The sequence below is a fragment of the Cinclus cinclus genome, chromosome Z (genome assembly GCF_963662255.1).
Source record: "Cinclus cinclus chromosome Z, bCinCin1.1, whole genome shotgun sequence".
In the NCBI taxonomy this organism is placed as follows: Eukaryota; Metazoa; Chordata; class Aves; order Passeriformes; family Cinclidae; genus Cinclus; species Cinclus cinclus.
Genome location: NC_085084.1, coordinates 29,795,104 through 29,810,631, shown reverse-complemented (window position 1 = coordinate 29,810,631; position 15,528 = coordinate 29,795,104). Strand labels below are relative to the sequence as shown.

The 15,528-nt window shown below is 38.6% G+C and overlaps 1 protein-coding gene across 7 annotated transcripts in view; it reads left to right on the top strand.

The window, feature by feature from the left end:
* The first annotated feature begins 2,769 nt into the window (after positions 1-2,769).
* The window catches only part of CEP120 (centrosomal protein 120), a 38,965-nt gene continuing 26,206 nt past the window's right edge, over positions 2,770-15,528 (top strand). Inside the window, exons 1-10 of one of the 7 annotated variants that reach the window (XM_062512853.1) lie at positions 2,776-2,874; positions 4,057-4,213; positions 5,132-5,246; positions 6,135-6,276; positions 8,372-8,520; positions 9,585-9,782; positions 11,894-12,121; positions 12,385-12,592; positions 13,651-13,761; positions 14,975-15,152. In XM_062512853.1, the coding sequence (XP_062368837.1) occupies positions 2,823-2,874; positions 4,057-4,213; positions 5,132-5,246; positions 6,135-6,276; positions 8,372-8,520; positions 9,585-9,782; positions 11,894-12,121; positions 12,385-12,592; positions 13,651-13,761; positions 14,975-15,152 (1,538 nt within the window). In that variant the 5' untranslated portion in view covers positions 2,776-2,822. Of the gene's footprint in view, positions 2,875-2,959; positions 2,993-4,056; positions 4,214-5,131; positions 5,247-6,134; positions 6,277-8,371; positions 8,521-9,584; positions 9,783-11,893; positions 12,122-12,384; positions 12,593-13,650; positions 13,762-14,974; positions 15,153-15,528 lie in introns of those variants that run through there. The other 6 variants (XM_062512858.1, XM_062512855.1, XM_062512854.1 and 3 more) reach the window with 6 other exon arrangements.

Sequence of the window (15,528 nt, the reverse complement as noted above, 5' to 3'; positions counted from 1 at the left end):
GCTGAATTCCCTTTTTGATTGCCCTTAGACTTCTTACTGCAATTTCATCACTGCCTGCTTGAAAAAGTATTAGTAGTTAATAATCTGAGGGCTGTATCAGAGTAGAAAGTTTCCTTCTAATGTCTTTAACACAGGCTTTGAGGGGCAGCAGACTTTCTTTAAGATGTGAGTCCAGTGTGCATACTGGGTTTTTCGTTCCTCTCAGAAGAAAGTCTCCTGTGACAATGAAACATCTCTTTTTCTGTATGGAAGCAGTCTTGACACAGGGAGTAGGCTGACTTAACCTCAGTGACACCTCTAACCTAGATGAGCAATCCTTCTCTTTACTGTTCAGCTGCACTTGCAGAGCCTTGTACCTGTTATGCCATGGCATCTGGGAGGGTGGGGTAGTAATGGTGTGCAAGGCAGGAAATTGTCACCATTTCTCCCCTATCTCTTAAGTCACAAACTGCAGATTAAAGATAGGGTAGGGAATCCCTGTATCATGTGCCCTGTCTGCCTGACAGATTTGTCCCTGGGAAGATAGGGGGTTTTTCAAGTAGTCTGTCTCTCACTCAGGCTCTCTGATGCTGCGTAATCTACTCAGCTCCTCCCACAGCTCTGTCATCACACCTCTCACAGGTGTGCTCACTGCCAGTGTTCTTGCATAGCGCACAACCTGCATCTGAAACCTCGGCAGGCAAGTGCATGAGATACAAGTTAGCGAGACTATGATAGCATAATAAGAAAACAATCTTTGGTGGTTCTAAGATGGATAGAGAAAACTTTTTAATGTCTTTTTCTCTCTCCTATCTCCTACTTTTTTATATTTAAAAAAGTCTTTACTGAAAAGAGTTTATAGTGATAAGGCTCTTGGCACAGTTAATACCTGTAACATGAAGATAAAAGTCAGGTTAGAAACAAACAAGAATGTCAAAGGATAAAGTTCCATGAGGTAGGTGACCTGGTTTAAACACTTGCTGTTACCAGGAGAGATTCTAAATGCTTTGCCATGTGCAGACATAAGCACCCATAAACTAGCATTGTTAGACATGTGCTCTCTGTCTTTTATGCTGGCTCTGGCATTTCTCTCACCCTGTGCTGAATCAGTCCAGCTTGCTAAATAGGCAAAAAGCAAATCCATGAACCGTTATAAGAAGAAGTGATTGTTTATTCAACAGTGGTTCACAAGAATATTACTTTCATGCATCACACCAAGAGAAATCCATTTTCAAACAAAAAAAGCTGTTCAGATAAACTGTATATTTTTGTTACCATCTGGGATCACCTTCCCTCACCAGCCAAAAATCACTTTTCAGAGGTTTTGTGTAAAAAGTATCTATTAAAAGTATCTACAATCTTGCAGAAGGTGACTGATAGAAATTTAAGAACTCAAGACTGTAGACATAGAGGATTGCTGTGCTGCGTGATGTGTTATACGCCCAAAGATAACACAACAAAAAGGAGCAGCCAGAATTGAACTTGGGCAAATTCAACTCAGATATAAGAAACGGTCTTTTTGGGAAATGTTTCAGAACCAGAATAAAATTCTTGCAGAAGGAAAACAGGTACTCTCCTAGTACTCATAAATCATGACTCAGCAACTTCACAGAATACATGTGCTACTAAAATTCAAGGATTTTACATCTACACAATAATTTTGCTAGGCAATCTACTAAAAAATACTGTAAATTAAAAAATGGGGGGTTTGCCTCACAGTCAAGACACACGTGTTTAACTTGGGATGCCAAATTCATAGTATTTCGTGACATTGCTGCTTAACTGATTATTACTTCGTATGGAAGACAATACTCTTAAAAATTAGCTAAGGAGGACAAAGCTGCATTTCGCTACAACTGAATTTAAATTCTCCTGCTCTGACGCTCATCACAGTGGGGGGGGAGGGGGAGGCGAAGAAACTTCCTCGCTTTGATATAAGGCACGTCTTTCTCTTTGAAGCAGCTGGCATTCCTTCACCGGCAATGCAGAATGCTTGTGGAAAACAAAACTTTTTATACTTTTACTTGGGAGGTCTTCCACTGCAGTTCCACGCCCCTGCAGGACATTCGGCGCTCCGGTACAGCCGCTGGCCCTCTGGCCATGGGGCGGTGCGGGGGCGGTGCCGGGGCAATGCCGGGGCGGTGCCGGGGCGGTGCCGGGGCGGTGCCGGGGCAATGCCGGGGCAATGCCGGGGAGGTGCCGGGGCGGTGCGCGGGCGGTGCCGGGGCAATGCCGGGGCGGTGCCGGGGCGGTGCCGGGGCGGTGCGCGGGCGGTGCCGGGGCAATGCCGGGGCGGTGCCGGGGCGGTGCCGGGGCGGTGCGGGGGCGGTGCGGGGGCGGTGCCGGGGCAATGCCGGGGAGGTGCCGGGGCGGTGCGGGGGCGGTGCCGGGGCAATGCCGGGGAGGTGCCGGGGCGGTGCGGGGGCGGTGCCGGGGCAATGCCGGGGAGGTGCCGGGGCGGTGCGGGGGCGGTGCCGGGGCAATGCCGGGGCAATGTCGGGGCGGTGCCGGGGCGGTGCCGGGGCGGTGCGGGGGCGGTGCGGGGGCGGTGCCGGGGCAATGCCGGGGAGGTGCCGGGGCAATGCCGGGGAGGTGCCGGGGCGGTGCCGGGGCGGTGCGGGGGCGGTGCCGGCGGCGGAAGCGGCGGGGCCGGCATCGCCGGGCGGAAGCGGCGGCGGTTGGTGTTTAAAGACTCAGCGGCGGCAAGAGGGCGGCGAGTGGCGGCGGGGCGGGCGGAGCGGTTCGAGGGCTCTCGGTTCCCCCCTCCCCCCCCCCCCCCCCCCGCCCCACCTTGGGAGCGGCCGTGCTTCCCGGCCCTGGCAGCGCCCGGCCGGAGCGGGGAGATGGTCTCCAGAGCCGCCGATCGGCTGCTGATCGTCGTCTCCGTGCTGGAAGGTAACCGGGAAGGGCGGGAGGGTCGCGGCCTCCCGGCTGCTGCGCGTCTCCTCTGTCCCGAGAGGAAGATGTGGGCTGGTCACTCCTCAGAGGTGTTTTCTCTGGTGGCGGGAGCCGGGTAAGCTGAGCAGCCTTGAGTAAAACGATTTTACTGATTCATCTTTGGACTTAGGTATCCTACAGCCCAGGGTTGGCTACCCTCCCTTAGGTTTTGGGGTATTTGCGCAATGTATTGTTTTAAGGGAATGAGAAAAGTAGGTATCCTTCCCTGAGGATTTAGTTTTTTGTTGTTTTGTTTGGGTGGGGTTTTTTTAAGTACTATTCCGGTGTTTCTACTCCTTCGTAGCAATCCACTCTAAGGTTTTGGGGGTTTTTTTGGTAGTGTTGACTCAAACGTTCATCTAGTTATTAATCTTGCATTTCTACAGGTTTTAGTTTCTGTGGTGCAATTTGTGTGAGAGAGTTGTTTGTTGGGATGTCTTTCTGTTTTAGGTGTTTTGAAGATCAGTGGGGGTTTGGTTGTTGTGGCTGAATGCTTTCTCTTTGTCAAGTAAATCCTGTTATCTCTCTGTCCATTTATGTACTTTCCAGAGGAGCTTACAAATAAGATCCTGTTGTCTGATATGCCTGTAGTATCATCTCCCCACAATTTGATATAAGTAAATTTTTACTACTTTTTGTCGTTTCAAATCAGAATATTGAATGATGCTGAACCAGGAGCAATCCTGTACAGTTTTAGGCACTTTCCTAATCTGGTAGTGATTTTTTTAAAAATTATTATTATTAGTTTATTTTTTTTCCCCAGCAAGTAGCAGGAAAAACACCTTTCACTACTTTTATAAGATTGTGTTTGTCTGTTTTGATATTGGACGGTCCTAACATCTTCACTTGAAGTAAAACATTTACTCTCTTTGCCATGCCTGCTGTTGTCAATCATAGATTTCTCCTATAATTCTAATTGCTTACTGCTTTGTTCTTTGTTACTTAATTTCCTATCTCTTCACAAATAGTCTGTTTTATGTTATGTTCTTTCATATTTTTACATAGTGCAAACTTTTTTCTTTAAAGAACAGGGCAGGGAAGGTGATATGGGAAATTAATTTCACGTAACTGGTTTATGGTGCAAATCTGAGCTCCTGTGTCTCTTCTAGTGATGGTGCATGCCATGCCAATTTTTTACAGGGCGCTGTTTCCCAAAACGACCTAAGCACATGCTTATAGTTGAAGCCAGGTTAGATGGTGAACAGTTGGCTACTGACCCTGTGGAGCATACCGAGCAACCAGAATTTGCTACAGAATTGGCCTGGGAACTTGATAGGAAAGCACTTCATCAGCACAGGTAATGTTAAGAAGTGAAGTCTAATTTGCAGACAAAATTTCATTTTCTTGTCTTTACAGTAACACAAAAACTGTATTTTTCTAACTGTAATCTGAATTGTTTTTTAGAAACTTTGTTTTACTTTTATCTACCATAATGTTGTGAAAAATGTATTAATGTACAAAACAAGGTAGTACATGGAAAGATAAATGATGTTTAAAAATTATAGTGTATAATTTTATACTACTGAAAAACACCCCACAGGCTCTTAGAGCAAATTAATAATGCTATAATCCAAATATTACACTCAAGCTTCCTTATGTATACTGTGACACAAAATTAACTTCAAATCTGAAAAGCTGATGTAAATAGTTTTTTAATGTCAAGGAGGTAAGCTGAGAAATCTGATGTTTCTCTAACTGTTATTTGGTTTTACAAGTCTTAAATCTTACAGGTTGTAATATTATGACCGTGTTGTCAAAGAAGTTAAAAAGGCTGTATTGTTTTTATTTGACAAAGATGCATGTGTTTGCCGTGTGCTAGACGTCTTATCTGTGCCTTGAAGTAGTCAGGTGCTTTACCCAAAAAACCTTCTCCTCAAATCTTCTAGTGTTTTTAATATGCCCCTACAAGTGAATTTTGTGTGAGGCACAGTGCTTATTTCTTTTATGTGGATGAGGTAGTTATTGCTAATGTCTTTTTAATAGCGCTTGAGACTCTGAGACACCAATGCACTTATCTTTAAAAAATTAAACCACGTGTTTGTTCCCTCACTTAATGATGACTTTTTATATGTTCAATATAAATTCAGTTTCTGACCTAATGAAGCTAATTACAAGTTGTGTATTTTTGGCTTGCTGGAAACTTAGGAACTATCTTTGAGAACTATTTTCAGAGATACATTTTATTTTTAATATTTAAACTGAGTTACTTTTTCAGGCTCCAGCGTACACCTATCAAACTCCAGTGTTTTACATTGGACCCTTTATCTTCAGCTAAAGAGAATATAGGCTATATTGTACTGGATTTAAGGGCTGCACATGAAAAGAAACAGGTGTGTTATGGGGTATAAAGTTTTAAAAAATTGTTTTGACAACAATGCTATTACAGATAATATAATTTGAATTAAAGCATAGGCAAAACTTTTGAGTCCCATTTTGGAGTATGACTGAGCATGTATGGGGGATTTTGTTGCTTTCCTTAAGAGGAGAGACATCTTGACTCTGAGAACATGTGCAAATTAAAAAAATACTGTTGGTACTAATCTTGCTTACTTCTGAATTGGATAATTGGATCACTAGCAACCAATTAATCTTCACAATCTCATTATTTAATCAACTGGAAAATTTTTTCTAAGCAATAGATGTGGAGCAATTGAATTGAGTCTCCATCATCAAGTCAACTCTTAAGTTATTTTTTCTGTGAGCCTCCATGGAAGGAGATATGTTAGGTGATCATTTCTAGCCCCTTAATACAGGATAGAGTGAGCACAATATAATTGTTTATATAAATTTAATTAGCCATACCCTTGTATCAAGCTTGATCAAAACATCTTTGATATGGGTCATATGAGGAATCTGGTGTCCTATTTTGACATCACTCTTCTAGAGAATTTTGAACTGTATGCTGTGCAGTTGAGGTCTTTAAGGTTTTCTAAAATAAAGAGTTACAGTATATTTCTCAATCTAACTTTTGCACTAAGTCAGTAGAAAAAACCCAGTATGTTCAGCTAGTTATCCAGTAACAATTGTATAGACTATTTTAGTACAATAATGTGCTAAATAGACCAAATTTTTAGAAATAAAAACCAAAGTGTAATTCTGTAGATGATGAAGTAGAAGTACTAGATTAAGACTGAGTTTTCTGTAGTAGTAGTATACTATTTCTTTTTCTATGGTTTTTAAATGCTTTTGGGTCTTTATTTTTGTTTTTTGCTATATAGGCACCTAAATGGTATCCCTTGCTTAGTAACAAGTACCCTAAGTTTAAACCTGAAATACAAATTGGTGTTGCATTGGAGGCAGATTCAAAAGCAGTAGTTGATGATTTTAAAGCAAAGGAGGCACCCCCTAGAGAAGGGAAGGGTAAGTAACATGACATCACTCACTTTGAATTAAAAATCTTCCTATGCCAGATGAGATATCACTTGCTGCAAATGTGTTGCTTTAAGTCTCAAGAGAATTTTAATTTCACAGCAGTTCCAGTGCAGATCCTTTACAGCTGGTTAATGTACCTTGTTGTAGTAAGTTTTTCAAGGATTCTATACTGTGGTAATTGTGTGACTTTTAGGTGGACAAGTTGCAAACCAACTGGTATTTAAAATGAGAATCAGGGGCTCATAGTTAACTCCCTTGGGTATTTAATTTGTATTTATGGGCTTTGGGAAGTTATGAAAGAAATAGAAAGAAAACTTCTATAAAGAAGGTAAAGTTTCAGTAGTTTGGGCTTGGAACTGTAAAGTAGTAAAATGTCTTGTTTGTTGGCTTGCTTCTTTTTCGGTGGGTTCTTCTTCTAAGCTTTAGGTATTTAAATAGTGTATTGTTTTTTTGTAGTAGTATCTGCTTACTGTTGGGACTCATTCCAATTCTGTATTCTCTTGTTCATTTTTCTCAGAAGAAATCAGTGAAATGTATCAAAAATCTATTGGAACTCAAATGTTAACACTAGTAGGTACAAAGGTACCTACTGTGTGCTGTGCCTTCAAATCACTTTTTCATCTGTGATGTTTTGGTTTTTTTCAATGAAAGTTTGTAGTTGTTACAAAAAACAAAAACAAGGTCTTAGAAACTTGATTTAAAGAGCACCAAAGCAAAAACCTCTTTCCATCTTGCCCTGATGTCTCACCTAAATGCCTAGCTACTTAACTTTTGAAAAATGAGCCTTCTAGTGGAGTTTCTAGTGGAGTTTTTCCTCCATACCTTACAATACTTTGTGGTTTTGCCCTGAAGTTACCTTTTCCCTAGTTCTAAATCCATCATCTGTCTGATGAGGATCTGTGGCTGTGATTTTGTAAAAGCACAGTGGTCAGTGGCAGTAAGTTTTACAAGCTTCTGGCCCAGAATTCACTGATTTGGCTGCATTTCAGGATTGGTGAAGACGGGATTTAAATTTCAGTGTAAGATAGCTTACTCCATTCTTTCAGGTTTGCAACAAAACACAGGAAGCTTCCATATTGTAAAATCTGTTAAGGAGGCAAAGAACTACAGTAAATTATTCTTTAATCTGCATTTCCCATGTGGTCTTTGTGCCTGCAAGTTCTCCTGTTCCTCATAACACTGGCAAAAAATAATATCTTTCTGCCTTTACTCATCACTGTTTCCCATTTCATGTTTTCTGTGGAATAATTGCTGCAAACAAGTTTGCCAGCTTTTTCCTGTTTTTCATCATGTCAAAATTAGTCAATACCATATTTATGTAATGGGAAAAACAAACTTCTGGGTTTTTGCAGTTGTAAAGTTAGTGTTCCAGGGGTTGGGTATGACAAAGCTGGATTACCCTGTTCTAGTCTAGTCAGATACTTTGCCATTTAGTATTCTTAAGCCAGTAAAGGAAAAAAGGGTATAAGTTGTCTAAAGCTTCTGGTATTTGAAACAGAGCTTTTTTGTTCACAAAATGCTAACCTAAGGTTATAACCTGAGGGCAGCATGTGGTGTATTATTGACGTTATAGAACAGAAACCAGCAATACCAGAATACAATGCACTGAGGACTTCAGATGAAAAATCTTTAAAAGAAACATTCCCAAGATCTGTGGTATGGCATACCATACTTGTTCCAATAGATTGCAGTATGCAGTTACTGTCCTGTATTTCCTTTAATAAGCACAGTAAAGAAACAGCATGGTATACTCTAGCCTAGTGAAATAATGTTCTAGTCACTGTAATGTTTTTCATTGCAACACGAAATAGAAATAGGACCTAGAATTCTGACTAACATGGTGTTCAATATAACAGTTGGATAGAAGTTAATTTCAGAATTTTTGTAGCTGTTCTGAAGTATACCTATGGACTTTATATTTTGCAAAACCTTGGTACCAGGCATCAAGATCTTTATTTGTAATTTTTCATTCCACATTTAATTTCCATATGTAATGCTTAAAAATAAAATTGTGATTATTTATCAGATTGTTGCAGCAATTATAAAGACCGCTAATTACTTATGTTTATTTCTTCTCTCTTAGTACACACCCTTTTTCCTGGACTAGACCCTAAAAGTATTGTGCCAGTCTTGAATGAAGAAGAGGGCTATCATCAAATTGGACCAGCAGAGTATTGCAGAGATAACTTTGTCTTGTCTGTAACCATTGCATTTGCCACACAGTTGGAACAGGTCTGTTTCCTTGCTCTGTGTAGTTTTTAAGCAGATTATTCCACATTAGTATTTTCACCCTTCCATTCCACATTTCTAATTATTTTTTTCTATTGTTTTCTAACTTTATTTCAATAAATGACCTTGTCCCATAGTGAATTTATACTTATTTTAAAACTTAATAAAGTCCTTAACATATCAGACTGCAGATGAAATATAATAATTTTGAAGTGCTAAAGCTGCATTTACTTTAAATTATGCATTCTTATGAAATGTGTACTTCTCTTCTACAATATAGTATAAAACACTTGTGTATGGATAATACTAGTCTTCATTGTGGTTCCCATGCACTGGGGTCAAACAAGGTGAAATAGTTTTCAAGTATGTAAGACAGAGTTCATATATTGCCTGAGGGGAGGACTTACTATCTTGGATGAAGTGCCATGCTAATGGTTGTTTCAGCTTTAGACCTCAGCTGCTGTGTTTGTGCTGTACTGACCTGGTTTTAATTGGTCTAGAACCCTTGGTGTATGATAAACTCTCTTCAGTCTTGTCATCTTTCTTTTTTTCAGGAAAAATAATTTTCCATGTCAGAATTATAGGACCTTGAGAAGTAAAATTTATTGTGATCATTCTGGGGTGGCTTGTGCCTTTTTAGGCATTGAACTCGCAGTTGCCTACAGGATGAAATAGCTGTTCTTCTGTTTCAATCTTTTATTCAATCACATAAATTATGTAACAGTATGTAATTGCATTATTCATATTGGAAATACTTCATGAAAGCACAACTTATTTCTGAGTATTTGTGCAGCACTTGATGTTATTAAATACATGTCAGTTAGAGCCCTTGGTGTTGTCAAGTCTCAAGGACAATTCAGTATATTTTGCAAGTTGCTGTTATGCTTGTAAATTAAAGCTTGCTTTTTTACTTAAAAAAATAGAATATCAATATAATAAGTTGTATGTGGAGTGCAACTAGGATTTAGGTCAGCTGGTCACTTAAAGCTCTAATTTCCAAACTAGTGCTTCACAATTACTGTTTCAGAAGGAAAGAGATACATTCCTCTCTTCTGCATCTCTTTCAGTTAGTTCCTACTACTATGAAGCTCCCTGATCGACAGCCTGAGTTTTTTTTCTACTACTCATTACTGGGAAATGATGTCACAAATGAACCTTTTACTGATTTAATTAATCCTAACTTCGAGCCAGAAAGAGCTTCAGTTCGAATACGCAGTACAGTAGAAATTCTTCAAGTTTATTTTTGTGCACAGTCAAAATTACAGGTAAGCCATAACTACAAATGTGAATGAAAATAAATAGTTAAAACTAAAGAGATAGAGTTTGTCTCAGGCTATATCTGTGAAGCTTTTCTGTTTCCAAAGCTAAGATTGTATTATAGTATTTTGGCTCAAATATAAATTGCTTCTCTTGCTAATATGGGGGAACCCTTAGCAGCAAGTTTCCTAGCTCAGGTGGAGTGCTGTCTTTTTAATTAGTTGCTATTACAGCAAGCTGGTTTACATGTTGTGATAAAAGGTGTTGGTGAAATACAATCTTCCCAAAGAGCTAATGTGGCACACTTGAGCTCTGAGGCCTGCACTGCAATCAGACCATCTGCAACCCAGAGTCCTGCTTTGTTCTACGTATGGTGATCCCATGCCAGATAATCAGGTCACTCCTGCCTAAGTGCTAAAATCACTGTCCTCAGCATTCTTTGTGAATGATAAGGGAGGTCTGTCTTTTCCCCTCCGGTCTGTTGCCAAATGCTGTTTCTAAATACATTATAGACAGTTTTGGGCAGTTACAGGACATTGCTCATCTTTAGCTTTGCCTTTAAATGGGGGATGTGGTTTACTGGTGGGTTTGCAGTGTTAGGTTTACAGCTGGGCTCAGCAATCTTAAGGGTCTTTTCTAAACTAAATCGATCTATGATTCTAAATATCAGGTAATACTTAAAGTGTTTATGGCAATCTGTGCATGGCTCAAACTAATTACAAAACAAGAGTGTGCTTCGTTGAGTGAGGATCACGTAAGGTTTCTGATAATATAGCTGGTAAATAAGACAGTATTAGTTATACAAAGAAATTTGTGGGTCTGGAACCTTTTAAAGTTATTTTTCTCTAAGTTTATGCATTCCATTCCATGATTTTTATGCAGGATGATTTAGGAATGCTTTTTTTTTAAATCTTGTATTGTTTCAGGGTTTTTTTGCCCCAACTTTGGATATTTTTTGAGCAACTTGTGCACTGATGTGTTGGGAATTTGTTCTTATCCTGCAGTCTTAAAACAAAGTGTTTAATACAGCGTATATGATATATATGTGCATATGTGGAGAATTATTGGTGTTTGCATCATGTATAAAAAACAACTTTTCGAACTAAATTTCTTGTGCAGTCATATCTGCATTATGATCTACAGTTTTCCTTCTTTGACTTCCCATTCAGTGTCTGAAGTCTTTGGATATAGGATCAGAGCACTGAGTTCTGATTCTTTAATATATTTTTCCAAAAATGAAGACTTTGGTTGTAAAAGGTGTTAGTTGCCAGACTAGAGTGTGTATAGATGTATTGTATGACTGTATTTGTATGTATGTATGTGTGTGTGTGTGTGTATCTATCTATCTATATAGATAGATATATGTATGTGTGTGTGTGTATATGAGTGTATATATATACACACACACACCTAGGTAAGTATACTGACAGCTCACGCCTTTCAGCACAGTTTTCTTTAAGTGCAGTAAATATTAAGGATGGAATTTCAGTGTTCTCATCTGCTAAGTCAAAACGGCATTGACTCTTATTTGGGAAAAAGCAAGTTAGTATTTAAGTTTCAAAGAGAACTTTGAGGAGAATAGATTACCTTAGTGTGTCTTGTTTTATTTAAGATCCATCTTTCCCTTGTGTGTATGCATATTAAGCTGTGTAAGGGAAAAAAAAGTTGAGTCAAGTTTTCAAATAATTGTATTTACCAGGATTAAAACCACAGCTACTTAGTTCCAAAAATCCTTGCTACTTAAGTGGTGTCTAAATATATGCCCAAAGCCTTCAAGTAACCTTTTTCATTACATTGCAGTCATGCGTTTTATATGCCTGTACATGTAGGGCCAGAATCTGTGCTGTGTTTAGAATCTGCAGAGTTCTGAATTTATCCTACAGAAGGAATGATGTGACAGGTCCTCAGAACATCAGTGATTTGCTGCTGCCCTGTCAGTGAGCAAATCCCACCTGCTCAAAACTGACATTTGACAGCTGTTCTTATTCTCAGTGTGCAGTGACCAGGTTAGGGATGATAACTTGTATTTATGCTACCTTTAGTGGAGGGTGTGCAGATAGTTCCAGTGCAAATCACACATACCAGGTACTTTCTAGCACCTTTGTGTGTGTATGTGCAGATCCATCTGTGCTGTGGGAATCACTCTCTTGGAAGCACTGAAGTTCCCCTGTCTGCACTACTAAAGAAAGGAAGTGTGGAGATTGACCAACACCCTGTGGCAATAGAAGGACCGTTTGTTCTTGTTCCACCAAATAGAGCTAAACAGAAACTGTCACAACTGCTTTTGGATCTGGCGCCTACTGTTGGGGTGTCTGTAATTCTTCAAAGGGAGAACTTGACTACCCAGGTATGTCTTACCCATTCATTGTTGGTTTAGACACTGTTGTGCAATTTCTTGTTTAAAAAATTATTGGTGTCTATTAATAATATTTGACTGTTTTTTGTGTAAAATAACCCCAAGAAACAGACCCTGAAAGAAATAATTGTTTTATATGAATAATCCTTCCATCAGCATTCTATGTCTGAAAAATAATCTCATACTACGAAATGTCATAGACAGAATTTTTCAATGCAAGCCATGATTAATAAGAAAACTATAATTTCATTCAGCCTTTGATTCCCTTAAATGATGCAACTGAACCCAAACCGCCACAGGAGAAAGTTCTTTCTCCTGTTAGTGGAAAAGCAGAAAGCCAGCAGCAGAGATCCCAGAATGTCCCATCTCAAAATGACAAGTGTTCTTCAAAAGATGATGTAGCAACAGAAAGTGAAGTGGAAAGTCTTAAGTTTGAAAAAGGCACAAAACCAAGGAAAAAGGGTATGTGTTATATAATTTTTTGCCCAGTTGCCAAGTGTGGTCTTGAATCATGTACTACTGCTTTCTAGTATATTATTCATGAAGTAGTGAATATCATATAACTTCTGGTCATAAATTCCAAGCAAGTCAGAATTATTTGCATAAAATAAATAACAGAAGGGGGAAAAATGTTGTGATTTGAACATGAGCATTGTTAAATACACTTGCAAGAGCCAGATTAGAGATTTGAGGGTGTGTGGATGGTTGTCAGCTTGAAAAATCCTAAAAAAGTTTTTGGAATTTTCCTGAAGTTGTGAATGAGGTGGTTTAGTGCAATGCCTAAGAAGAAACTGAACTTAGTTAATGAGATGAAATGGTCTAATGTTAAGTTGTTCAATAGAAAAGCAGGGCTAATATGGGATTTTTAAGTTTTCTTAGGGATTTACTATGTGGGTAATAATTTGTGAAGACATATGTTCATATAGTACAGATTCCTGGGCAAAACCAAGCAACTGGGTCATTTTGTTTGTGCTTTTGTGATCCTTTTGTTTGGACTTGGTAGCCCAAGCCCTAGGAAGACTTGTTTCTGATTTGAGGACTGAGTAGTGGAAAAGTGGAAGAGGAACAGAGATAAGAAATACTACAACAGAATAAATCTAAAAAAAAACCCCTTTATTTTGCTAAACAACATAAATCTTACATGTTACTGAACATGAGTCTTCTTAAGAGCTGTTTTATGAATAAAGTGGAATTATTTTTTTTTCTAATGATATTTGTGTTGCTGGTCTTTTGAGATTTGTCCTAAAGACACACAGTTCTGTAGAGGAAATTCTGTGTCCTAAAATGGGCTCTCAGGATCTGTCTGCTAATTCAGCCAAATTTTTTTTTAATCTTAACTGATCTTTTCTAATCAAGGATTAAGTCCTTTATGTGGAATGTAAAAACAAAATATTGTTAAGCCAGCAGCTGGTTTGAATCTCTGGTTAGGAAATCCAGGATTGTGCTTTTTTAGTAATAGTAATTTTTATAATTCTGTTATGCTAAGATGTAAAACATGTCATTTCACATTTGTCTTTCAGGGCTAGTGGCTGGCTGCCCTCAAGAGGTTAACAAGCAGTCTTTTGAAGAGCTTCCAACTTTGAAATCACAGAGCATAGCAAAGTCACCTCCGTTAGATCTGCAAAATCCCAGTAAGGCAACACTAACTGAATTTAGTGCATTAAATGAAATTTGGCTATAGTACCAACAGTATGTACTCTTTATTTTGTGATGACCCTAAAATTCCACTTGGCCACTTGTTTGCACCAAGCAATCTACTGACATTTTACCTGAATCACTTAAAGTTGTTTAATTCATACATTGTGTTAACTAGCTGATGTTGAAACATTACTGCATTATTATTTTTTGTAGTATTAATATTAATGCAAACATAGCACTTAGAAAAAGGGGGAAAGAATAAGGTCAGTGCTAGTAATGACGTATTTTTTAAAAAATTACAAAAGTGGAAATGTTTTAAATAATTGTGAAGGAAGTATCAGAACAAGAAGCCCTTGCAAAAGGCAGTTGAGTTCTTATCTGACACTTTCATTCCCTCTGTTTGTGTAGGGGCTTGGTAGCCCAAATAGCCCTTCAAGACTTAAACAAAATGTCCTGAACATTCTTCAAGAACACCTTTTGGAGATGTCTGTGGAACCTGTAGCTTGATGTTTGACTCTCTGAGGGCAGTATTGGGTCTCACTGTAAAGATGTGAGAAGCCTGGATGCAATTGGGCAGTTGCTTCTGCTTCCTAAATTATAAAATGGATGTCATAGTATGTGGCTTCTATGACAGAAGCAGATGTTCTTTGCACATTTTTAATTTGCTTCAATAGCTAAACCTCACCTTAGGGCTAAGGGTGATGCTACATTGCATGAGCACTGTAATTGACCTGTTAATCTGTCTTTGTAATTCCCCTAAAGAAGTTAGTTAATTTTAAAAAAACCCTGAATTGACAAAATTATTTTTGTCCTATGCATGCCCTCAAGTTGACTATGAACAATTAATATAAACTGAAGTCTTACAGCATGTTTCTGAAGAATTTAGTATCTTTGATCTTGGTGTAAGTTTTTTTTAGTGAGGTAAACCTACATAGTTTCAGAGATTAATAAAGAAAGGGAAAAATATTACAATCCTATAAGAAGATTTAAAGTATATTGGGTTTTTGGTTTTTTTTCTTGGAAGCAGTAACTTAGAGAAGGAGTGGTTAGTTTTCACATATTCATTTATTTTACAAGGAATAGAAATCTTAGGGAAGCAACCTATCTACTTGCATTTAAAATGTGACACTAATCTTTGATATATTTAGTTATTTTGGGCAGAAAAAGTTTAAGAAATGCACATTAATTCTCTTTTGTGTTTTTCAGCTGATAGTGGTCCAGTAGCGATATCTCAGCCTAACCCTGTGGGTGTGTCCAGTTCTTCTGAGCCTGTGTCAGCACAGAAAATTGTCATTCCACCAGCCTCTCACCGTTTTTGCTTTTCAATAGACTTAAGAAGTATACGTGGTCTGGAAGTTGGTTTTCCAATAAATTGCATGTTAAGGTACAATTTGTTTTTTATTTTTCTTGTTAAATACAAAGCCTTCATAATCTCAATGATTGCTAGCATTTTTCTTCTCTGCTACTTCATGCCTTTTATGTGTTATTTTCTGATTTTCAGTAGCAAAACCTTTAGGATGTTCATCTGGCTTACCACTAAACTGAGCATTAAAGATGGTGTGTAAAGCTTTACCTTTTACTTTAACTGGTATTAAATCTCATTTGAATGTCTGAGTTCAGGCAACAAGCAGCATCAGTCTTTAAACAAAGAGAAGAATTACTTTTCATGTTACCTTCTGGCTACATTTCCAGCTGATCAATGAAGTGATTTTTTTTTTCTTTTTCTCTTTTTTTTCTTAGTTTTACACATTCCACCAAGA